We start from the raw sequence: 10732 nt of genomic DNA on the forward strand, positions 1-10732 counted from the left end.
AACCTCCAAATTCATATATGCAGGCAAAACACACATATACATATATACATACTGTATACATACAAACTATATACATACATTCATACATACATTCAATATACAGACAGAGATTTAGATATACAAAATGGGCTCATACTGGGCAAATTTCCTTAAGATCAAGATGAAGATGAACTTTCATGAACTAATGCTATTTAGATGAATTAACGACTTTATTGAATCCTTGATTTGATTCAAATATTTTTAGGAAGAAAATTTAAGAAGATGGTTTTAGTCGTTTTGCCAGAAATATGTAATAAACTTAGAATTGAGAATAAAATGTGCCCACTCCTCATATAAGAGTAGATAAAGACTGGATAGAAAGGAATACAATGAGCTTTCATAAATTACACTAAGAAGAGAAATAGGCTTGGGACAGATTTGTGATCAAGGAAAAGCATTCATTCTAGGTCAGGTACAAGGATAAAGCCATAGGTGTGCTCTATGATAAAGCAAGGCCATGTGAAACTGTTGCTTTGAACTTATAATGAGCTTATAGAATGAAGCACTGCTTTGAACTTACCATCAACATTCTTCTGTAACTCCCCTTTCATGTAACATTTTATCTATGAGGTAATTTATAAAGAACTTTTGTCTAAGGAGGTATAAAAAGGCTGAGAGAAAAAAAATAAAGTCTGACCTTTTGGGCTCTGCTCCATCCATGAAATGTATATATGTATATGTGTATATACATCTGCCTATATATACGTGTGTAGGGGTGTGTGTGTGTGTGTGTGTGTGTGTGTGTGTGTAGATATAGATATATGCATGTGCAATTGTGAAATGGATAAAACAGGTGGGTCAGGGCCAACCAGAGTGTGTATGTGTATGTGTATGTGTATGTGTATGTGTATGTGTATGTGTATGTGTATGTGTATGTGTATGTGTATGTGTATGTGTATGTGTATGTGTATGTGTATGTGTGTGGGCATGGGGGTGTGTGACTGACTTCCTTCCTTCCTTTTCTTTTTACTCTCTGCCTCTCAAAGACTTAAACTCTGAGCCTCTTGTCCGGTGAGGGAGGGGCCCTTGAGCTAGAGAGAAATGAGCCCAATTAACTAAGCTTTTTTTTTCTTAATCTCCTGCTGTCATCAGGAGTTAAATTACCAGAAGCCAGTGACTTTTGGCTCCAGAATAGCAAAGAGTTAAAGAAAGGGCGAAATTGCCAAAGTAAGCAGCTTTTGGCCCTGATTGCCTTTGCCAATGCCACATTCCCTTTTGCTGCCTCCTTCAGGGAACTTGATCGTTGGCTAACCTCCCCCAGTTATCACCAGACAATGGCAAACCTAACTGATCTCTCTCATATTTGATTTGAAATTTAACCCACTCAAATTTTGTCTCTGCCTTCAGACAGCAGCATAGCTGTTGCCTCACATCTTTCATGGGCACACAAGTATGCACGTGTACACGAGTGCAGCACCATGTATAAAGCCAGATGTACACACTCGTGTTGCACACATGCACGCACGCACACACATAACACCATGTGTGAAGTCGGAAGACAATTTTCAGGAGTCAGTTTTCCCCTTCCACCATGTGAGTCCCAGGTATGAAATTCACGTTATTAGATAGGTTCAGCAGCAAGCACCTTTTACCTGCTGGGCCATGTCACCCGCCCCGTGGGCTCTCAGTGTCACTGACTTGTTTGTTTCTGATGGCTCTGCCCTCACCTCTCTGCCTGGACTTTTACCTGTGCTGCTTCTGAGTGCTGCCTAGTCCACAGATCTGCCCGGTCCTCCTGCGATATCGTCATTCATGTCCAATCTCTCTCCCACCTTTAAGCTCTTAGAATTCTTTCAGTTTGTACGGTGGATCACTCCGTTGTTTAGAAAGGGAGAGGCTTATCGAATGGCCTCTTTGCTGGGCTCCTAAGTCAGGCATTTCCAGTCACCTGGCTTATGTTTCTATTTGCTTGTCTGATACACATTTTTATTTCTGCGTGTTCATAATTTGCTTTCTTAGGAAGTCTCCGTGGTTCTTCTAAGGTGTTTCCTTTACCCATGCTGGAGCCAAACTCTAAGCAACATCCTTAGCTTTCATGGCTGCTTTATCTGCTGGTCCTGTATAGTCCACATCCAAAGTCATTTCTATCTCTCCATTCCTTCCCACTCCCGTTCTAGCCTTCAGTCACAGCCCTTTGCTTGGGGCCATTTTCATATGTACTAATCAGGTCCAAGTACCCTTCCTTCTTATGCCCCCCACTGCACAGTGTGGCTGCCTTCCTCTGCTTCAAATAAACCAAGCTCTTTGCTCTCGCTCTCCTCTCTCTGTGTTTCTCTCTCTGTCTCTGTCTCTCTGTCTCTCTCTCGTTCTCTCTCTCTCTCTCTCTCTCTCTCTCTCTCTCTCTCTCTCTCTGTGTGTGTGTGTGTCTGTCTGTCTGTCTGTCTGTAATGGGTAACTGGAATACTAACTCCAAATTCCCTGGAATCTTCATTTCCTTGACTTTTACTCCCTCTAAGATAACCCAGCACTGCCCTGTCATGTCATCTTTGCTGCCTTTACTTTACTAAGCATGGTGCCAGCACTTTAGAGAGAGTTCCCCTAATGAGAAGAGTAGCCTGAGACCAAGGGGTAAGAGGTAGTCATTCAACACATATTTGTTAAATCACTGACTAAATGGACACTTGAATGCATGCATGAATGAATGAATGAATGAATGAATGAATGAATGAATGCTGTCAAGTTCCTCTGAGGCACCCTAACCTTTTCGTGTTCACAGGGGTGATTCATCTTCACCCATGGTTTGTTTCATTCATGATGGTAAAATGCGCTGGGCAGCTAACAGGAAAAGCGAAGGCGTTGATACGGTCAGAAATGTCTCCTGGCCGCTGTGGTCAGTTCCTGAACAAATGATATCCGCTCATCAATCATTGTCCTATTTCTGTCAATTAGACCTCCCCGGAGGAGTCATCAGATCAGCTCAATCCTAAAGATTGACAAGCTAACCCGTGGTCTTCTTCCCCATGTGCAGACTCAAACACAAGGCGTTTTTAAAGCCCGGGGTTGTAACAGGATCAGAAGACTGGAAGGTAGGGCGACATATTACGCGGCTCTGGACGGGGTGGGAACATGAAGGTAAGCAGCAGACGTGTGCCTGACATCTTTCCAGCTGTTCTACAAATCGCCCATTTTTCTATCTGGGTTATATGTACTGAACATTGTAGTGACTGGACATTTGAAGAATGGTGCAGTCGTCTGATTTTCCTGAATAGAAGAACTCATTCCCCAATTCTTTATTTGGGTGAAGTTATGAAAGTCATATCTTTCTAGTTTTTAAAGTCATTATTTGTGGATTAACTAGAAGGTGGGATCATATAGTGAAAGTAAGGGGCCTGCTGTCCTGTCTGAAAAGAAAGCAAAAAATAAAAATTAAAAAAAAAATGCAGCAACACTTGGATGAACCTGTATTTGGTTGTGTCTTCTAGGGGCCGAACATCCTGGCCGTGGCAGCCTTGGCCCTTCTCCTGGTGCTGTCTGTTCTGGAAAACTCCAGCGGTGCTCCGCAGGTAATCTGCATGTAGAGAATACAAACCCGGGGTTCAGCCTCTGCTTTTGTTTTTGTTTTTTTTTTTTCCCACCGGCTGCCCTGTGATAACTACTCTTCTCTCCTCCCTGCCCTACAGAGACTGTCTGAGAAGAGGAACTGGACTCCCCAAGCCATGCTCTATCTGAAGGGCGCACGTGAGTTCCAAACTCTTTATTGCCTTCACCGAGGTTGATGGGACACTTCCGGGGACTCCGAAGCCCCAGAGCCAAGAGCCTGGGGAGACAGTGTCACAGCTAGCTGCAGTAAAAAGTTAGAATCTCAGACAATCCAGAGATGGTAGGCGAGGACAGGTGGAACAAAGATAGGTTCTGATGGCCGGGAAACCTCCATTGGAGAGGTGTTTGGGGTAACCTGGCACCCTCGAAGCTGAGCCAAGAGAACTGCTGTGAGTGGAAGGCTAGTTTGGTCTACATAGTAGGTTCCAGGTCAAACTAAGATCCTGTCTAGGAAAGAGGGTAGAAGGAGGGAAGAAGAAAGAGTGGGAGAAGGATTCAAGAAAGGAGAAAGGAAAGGGGGGGTAGTGGGGAATAAGAAGGAAGGAAGAGGAAAAAGAGAGGGAGAGATTGAAGGGGAAAGCTGGTTGGTTGAATTTAGGGAACTACTGTTTTTGTGTGCTAACAAGGTGTCTGGGGCTGGAGAAGCCTCTAATGATCTTGACAAAAGTTAGGAAGGGAGGGAGGAAGGGCGGGGGCGGGGAAGGAAAGGGAGAGGCCTGGCTGGCGGGAACCTGTGGTCTCCCCGCTCCTGGGGTCTAGCTGTCCTGGGGTCTAGCTATCCGCTCAGTCCGCGTCTCCCCCGCAGAGGGCCACCGCTTCATCTCAGACCAGAGTCGCAGGAAGGAGCTTGCAGACCGGCCGCCTCCAGGTCAGTGAGCGCTGCGCCTGCGTTGGGGTTCCACCTGCCCTATCCCCTAGCAGGCAGTTGGTGAGCCTGGGTCCCCAGACTGGCAGGGTCTGCTGTGCAGACGTAGGGCAGAGAGACTATGTTGGTTCAGGAAGCCTGGGTATTTCTGGAAAAAGTCTTACTCCTAAATACCAATTACTATTAAAGAACAAAGACGTTTCAAGTGTATCTCCCTCCTAACTTACTAGAAACAGCTACCAAAGGTTTTAAAACAAATTCAATAAAGCAAAAGCTATTAAAAATAGGGCCAGGGATGCATGACTGGGGAGAGGATCGCTTTTCTTCAGGGGACAACTTCTGGAAAAGCTATCCGGCTCATCAGCTCTATAGGAGGGAGGGGAGGGAGGGAGGGAAGAGGAGAGGAGAGAGGACGGGAGAAAGGAGACGGGAGAAGGGGAGGGGAGAGAGGAGAGGGGGAGAGGGAGAGGAGAGGGAGAGAGGGAGGAAGAGAGGGAGGGAGGGAGGGAGGGAGGGAGGGAGGGAGGGGGAGAGAGAGAGAGAGAGAGAGAGAGAGAGAGAGAGAGAGAGAGAGAGAGAGAGAGATGAATTACAGAGGATGCTCAAGAAGAGTTGGGGGACAGAGAGGGCGGAAACCATGCAAACAGTACTCATCAAGTATGAAATTCTCAAAAACAAAATTAAATTAAGAAATAGGCCGAGGAACATTTTTTTTTCCTTGATGAATTTCATGTCATTGCTGTTTAAAAAGAAGAAAAAGTGTTCTTGGTAGAATTTTGTATACAGATTCCAAGAATAAAAGCTATACTTACTTGGAGAGATATTCACCACAGCTCAGCATCCCCATAGCAGATCCTTCGCGAGCTTCCGGTTCCGTTTCTGGGTTTGCAGAGTGGATGGTCTTATTTTTTAGGGTAGAATATGTTTCTTCTCTTCCTGCTACTTCCGATTAAAACTCATGGTCTGTGCTAGATCAGGGCCGTGTCATCTGTCAACTTAAATTTGAAATAGAGTGCACGTGAATGCACTAAATAAAATGCAAGGTAAATGTTTAATTAACTTTTTTTTTATATCAGTGCACAGTGTACTCTGTTTCACAGAGTTTTTCTAGTCTCCCACAGCAGAGTAAGATTCATGTACAGGAATACTTACCTGACACAAATACTTAAATGCTAATTTATTTACAGAGCTAATTGGCAGGAATATATAAATACTTCTTTGTTTATATGAATATTAAGGGTGAGCACGTTTCTGTTTCTCCAGAAAGACGAAACCCAAATCTTCAACTGCTGACTCTCCCAGAGGCTGCAGCCCTGTTCCTGGCTTCGTTGGAAAAACCACAAAAAGGTGCGGGCGTGGTGGCTTCTCTGTCTCCTGGACTTAGGACCTTTGCATACTGATGCCTCTCTCTCCAAACCCACAGAAATGCTTGTTCAGTAAAGGCCAGTGTACTTCCTAAGTACAATGAGTCCCGAGAATACAAAACACTACCTTGATGAGAGTGTTGTATATGAATTTCATGAACCATAGCCCACCGTTAGTAACCTTTTTGTTTGTTTGTTTGTTTGTTTTGAATATAATGGCTATGTATTCCCTGGCTGGCTTTGAATTCCCTATGTAGCAAAGGCTGGCCCTGAACATGTTATCCTCCTGCCTCTACTAAATAGAACTTTTAAAACTAAAAGAGCTCCAGTCGGTTTCACTGTTTTATAATAAAGAGCACTGAAGCCAAAAAATATGGAATAATCGAAATCCAACTGCTCACCGTTCAGAATTAAGCCGAAAGAAAGTTCTGATGCCCGCCCCCTTCCCTGTGGCACAGAGCAGCAGGCACGGCTCACCCTAATAGACAGAGGCCGCTTTGTCTGCAATCCTGGGTTGTTTTCACCCTCTGTCCAGCCTCTTTAGGCCAGGAGTAGATATAATCCTCAAACAGCTTTCCATCCCTGCAGTCTAGGAGAACGGGTAGACTTGAGGCATCTTGGCATGGATCAGCTGGGTCTTTGGAACTTCTCGGACCTCAGTGTAAATCCATGCCACACTGAGTGAGGTTGTCTGGGGACAACTTTGGAGTCCGTTCTCTCCTTCCACCATGATGGTTCCAGGACCCGAAATCAGTTTGTCGTTGGGCTTGAGAGCAGGCGCCCTTCCCTGCTAGGCCATCTCATTGGCTCTAATGACTGACATGCTCTGAGTGCTTGCCTCTGGAGATGAGCTAAAGAAGCAACGTTTTATTAACCGAAATGAATGGAGGAGTTTTGGGTTCCCGCATCATGCGTCAATCATTATCTCCAATATTTTTTCACTGCAGAATCTCTAGGTATCATCTAAATGTCTCTTCCCTCATAAACTTAGGTTCCAGTGGAGTTTGTACTGGGATGCTTTTCTGTTTCTCAGCTACCCGTGGTCGTGTATGCGCCTGTATATCCATCCATGTGCCCGCATTTTGTTTCCCTCCAGGAAAGAACCACATTATTTATTATTTTTCCAAAGATGTGAGCAATTGGGGTAGGCCAGGATTCAAATGATATTGTGAGTAGCTGAGGGAACGTTGCATTATCTAGAAGGCAATCTTTGGGAAATTAAAATCTAGGGCACGTGTGCTGCATTGGCCCCTCCTCTGTACCCCCACCTCAGGTTTCACCCCTTGTACTTTGTATATAGGGCCCTGAGACCTTGTTACTATCCAATCTTTATGAGACGCTCTAGGCCTGACATGTTTGCACCCGCGTCTGACCAACGAGTGTGTTTGCCTTCGTCTCAGTCCTTACCCAGAAGAAATCACGTGACGAGGGAATATCTTCAAGTGTGTTCCCATGTCATCTTTCTCATGCCTGAGATCTACCAGCAGGAAGCACAGGGCATGCCATTTTGATGCAAGTAAATGGGTATGATGTCGAGTATTTAGACTGGAGGCATGTTAATCAGAGTAAGACATACAGCCTCATTATACCAAAGAGGTATACTTTATACTCGCCATATCACACTCAATTTACCATAGAGATTTGGATATTGGGGGGCTGGAATGTACCTTAGTTGGTAGAGTGTTTGCCCAGCAAGCACAAGGCCTTGGGGCTCAATCCCTAGTGCGATATAAAGAAGCGTGGGATTGAATGTCTGTGATTTGGGACCTGGGGAGTGGAAGCAGGAGGATCAGAAGTTCAAATACACCCTCGGCTACCTACACGCTGGATAAAAAAATGTGAATAGCCAGCCGCGTGCCAGTGTGTGGGGGCAAATTTTAAGGCCAAACAAATCAAACCGGTATTTGTAAAACAGTCGTCGTTAGCATTGACCACGATTGGTTTAACTTGGGGAGTAAAAGTCTATTTCCTGAAGTTCTGTTCTTCTCTCTAAAGCCAAGACTGTGTGTTCACTTTAAATTGTTTTCTTTCTTTCTTACAGATGAAGGAGGGGATTTTGATAAAAGCAAACTCCTGGAAGACAGACCCTTTTACTGGTGAAAAGGCACTAGGCCGTCGTCAAGTGTGCTTCTAGTCATGATGATAACCGGAACCATGTGAAAGGGGCCCCTGCACCCTCCCTTCCCCCTTAGACAGCTGCTCCTTTAGGTTTAGTCACATGGACCTCTTGGCTGGAACACCACCATGTTCTGCTGCGTTGGCTTGGCATCACCCATGTCTTACGTAGGCTTGGATCTCATAGGGCCTTTCACGTGTCGAGGCTGAGAACTCAGAAATGTTCTCTCTTTTCCCACAGTCAGGCCCTGTCTTGATCTTGGCTGTTTGTTTTCTGATCCCATTTCTCTCTTGCCTTTGGTGCCACTCAGCAGTAAATCTCGTTCCTCCTTTTCCCCATCCCCCGGAAGAGAAAGGGTAGGTACGTCAGGAAGGGAGTGGATAGTATGTCTCTTTGTAACTCATCTTGGAGAGGTCAATTAAGGAGGGGAGCGAGGAGAAGATGCCCTGATAAAGCTCCCACAAAAACACATCTCTGTCACTGCTCAGATGGGGACCCTCAGTGATGCTCAAACCCTTAGAAGGTCTGTGAAGACCCAGGACCGGGAGTCTCTTTGTGTTCCTAAGAAATCTAACTGAATTCCACATAGAAACTTGGACCTTAAGATACCGGCATATAAGCAGATGGTGATGGAAGAGTTTGCTGGAGCATATGGCACCAAAAGGGACAAACCAGTTGTTCGGGTTCAGAGGTAGTTCGTTTTCTATAGCTGAAAGGTACTCCATCATGACTTTACATTAAGGTATTCCTATGACACATGTGCATGCCATATGTACTTTTCCATGCACACACGCATGCATGCATGCACACATACACACACACACACACACACACACACACACATTCACATGAACATGCACATAATGTAGGAATTTGGGAGTGAGATCCCTATAGCAAGGAGACTGACTTATTTGGACTTATTTTGGAATTATATCATGCTCACCATGGGTGGCTTTTTTTACCTACTCAGTTCAGAGTCGTTAACAATAAGTGCACAAGTGACAAGTAGTGATATTTACTGTCCTCAGCTTACAGCTATTACCTTGTAACTACACAGTATCTTTATGTAAATACCTCTGTAATCTGATGTTTTAACCCAACTGTGTGAAGTAATCAAAACCATGTGTATATGTTTTGTCTGCTTCTCAGTTCATAATTAAATAATAAAACTATACTCAAGTTAATGCACTGTTGGCTTCCTTCAAAAAATATCCAAGCTCTAAGTGTGAGTGGCATCATCACAGGCACCTGTCACTAGTCATGACTTCACACTGAAGTGGCTTAACTAGAGACTCCCATACCCAGCTTATGGAGTTACTGATGGGGGACAGACTGGCACACAGTGCTCATTTAAATAGTTTCTTTGTTCCAAAGCTGCTTTTAACATCTAGCTCACAAAGTAGCTTTTCTCATAGCTGCCCCATATGGTCTCCGATGTTTCAAGCTGTAATGTAGCTTTTAAAAGGCTATCTAAGTAACAGTAGCTATTCAAGTAACACCCTCCTCCTCCTCACATTCCTTAAATGCTCTGCAGTACAGATGTGATGGTTCATTCTAGGGCTCCCTTTCTCCGGTTTGATAAAACGTCTCAACCCTCCTAGCATGTGTCTTTGTTGGGTTTTCCTTGATATAAAAGATGATCCGAGATTTGGTAATTTGTCATGAAAAACAAAAGGTCTATTTTGACTCAGGGTTTGAAAGTCTGTGAGGTCCAAGAACATATTTCTGGCATCTCTCTAGTGTTTTGAAGAACCCAGTGCATAGCTGGGGAGAAAAGTGGAAGACAAGAGAATCCAGAGACAGAGGCAGGACAGGAGGAACTCATGTGTTTCCTAACAGCACATTCAGGTGTGATGGCCCAGGCCCCAAGACCTCAAAGAACTGCATTAATCACTTTTAAAGACCTAATAGGTTTTTGAATTTTTGTTTACCGTAGGAATTTAACCCAGGCGTTGTTCATGCTCACTGTACTTTCTGGGCTTCACACCCAGAGCTTTTAATAACATCTTAGAAGCCCCACCCTCTAACGATAGTAAGCAAACTCCAACACGAACAGAAGGAAAGACTACTTTCTGGCTAGAACAGCATGTGCTGCCAATTCTTTCTGTTTCTACAAAGAAATGAATGAAGTCGTGGATCGGAAATTGCTTATGTTTAAGACCTGTATTTTCACGTGGGAATTGCTGACATCGACACATGCACACGGACTGGCCTATCTCTGCAGGATGTCCAACCACTTTGTGCACAATGCAGGTGCCTTCCCTCTCATTGTGTCGCCCCTTACTTTAGCCTTGGCTCCTGATTGTCTGTCTCTCCAAACCCCAACACCATTGCAGTCCTGAAAGAGGAGACACGAGGTCTTTCCAGGGGCCTGGATTCTTCTAGGAAGAGCTCAATTCTGACTTTATTTAATTCTTAAAAACCACTGTGTGGAGATACAGCCAAGTCATCAAGTTACTCCATAGAGACTTGGGCCCCTCCCATGAGGCCTCTTGGGATTTCCTCCAGGAAAGTCCTCCTGGTGCTTTGAAAAGCCCTCAGTGTAACATTTGTAAGGCCTAAGATGCATAGCTGCGTGGGTAAAACCAGCTCTATTCACAGTGACTTTACCATAGATGGAGAGTGGTGGACTCAGGTAGCTGGGACTGCTAAAGCAAAATGCCTGCAGGTTAACAAAAACAGATTTGCCGCTTAGAGTTCTGGAAGTATAAGGTCACCATGGTGACAGAATGGATGTCTGCTATGGGCATCTTTTCCCATAGGTGGCTCTGCTGTGACTACACTTCTAAGTGATAGAAGCAAGGGGAC

The 10732-nt window shown here is 44.7% G+C and overlaps 1 protein-coding gene across 1 annotated transcript; it reads left to right on the top strand.

Annotated features, from left to right (window-relative positions):
* Window positions 1–3101: 3101 nt before the first annotated feature.
* On the top strand, window positions 3102–9102 carry Spx (spexin hormone). Its single transcript, XM_032905366.1, has 6 exons — window positions 3102–3111; window positions 3462–3542; window positions 3660–3717; window positions 4385–4447; window positions 5708–5791; window positions 7850–9102. Exons 1-6 carry the CDS (start codon window positions 3106–3108, stop codon window positions 7906–7908), a joined length of 351 nt encoding a protein of 116 aa, XP_032761257.1. The 5' UTR covers window positions 3102–3105; the 3' UTR covers window positions 7909–9102.
* The last annotated feature ends 1630 nt before the right edge of the window (window positions 9103–10732 follow it).

The sequence above is a fragment of the Rattus rattus genome, chromosome 6, assembly GCF_011064425.1.
Source record: "Rattus rattus isolate New Zealand chromosome 6, Rrattus_CSIRO_v1, whole genome shotgun sequence".
NCBI lineage: Eukaryota > Metazoa > Chordata > Mammalia > Rodentia > Muridae > Rattus > Rattus rattus.

What these genes read in the sequence shown, in the direction of transcription:
- Spx (XM_032905366.1), top strand. An exon ending in GCTCTATCTGAAGGGCGCAC is followed by an intron (nt 3,718 to 4,384) that starts GTGAGTTCCAAA and finishes TCTCCCCCGCAG; the next exon opens with AGGGCCACCGCTTCATCTCA. An exon ending in TGCAGACCGGCCGCCTCCAG is followed by an intron (nt 4,448 to 5,707) that starts GTCAGTGAGCGC and finishes CTGTTTCTCCAG; the next exon opens with AAAGACGAAACCCAAATCTT.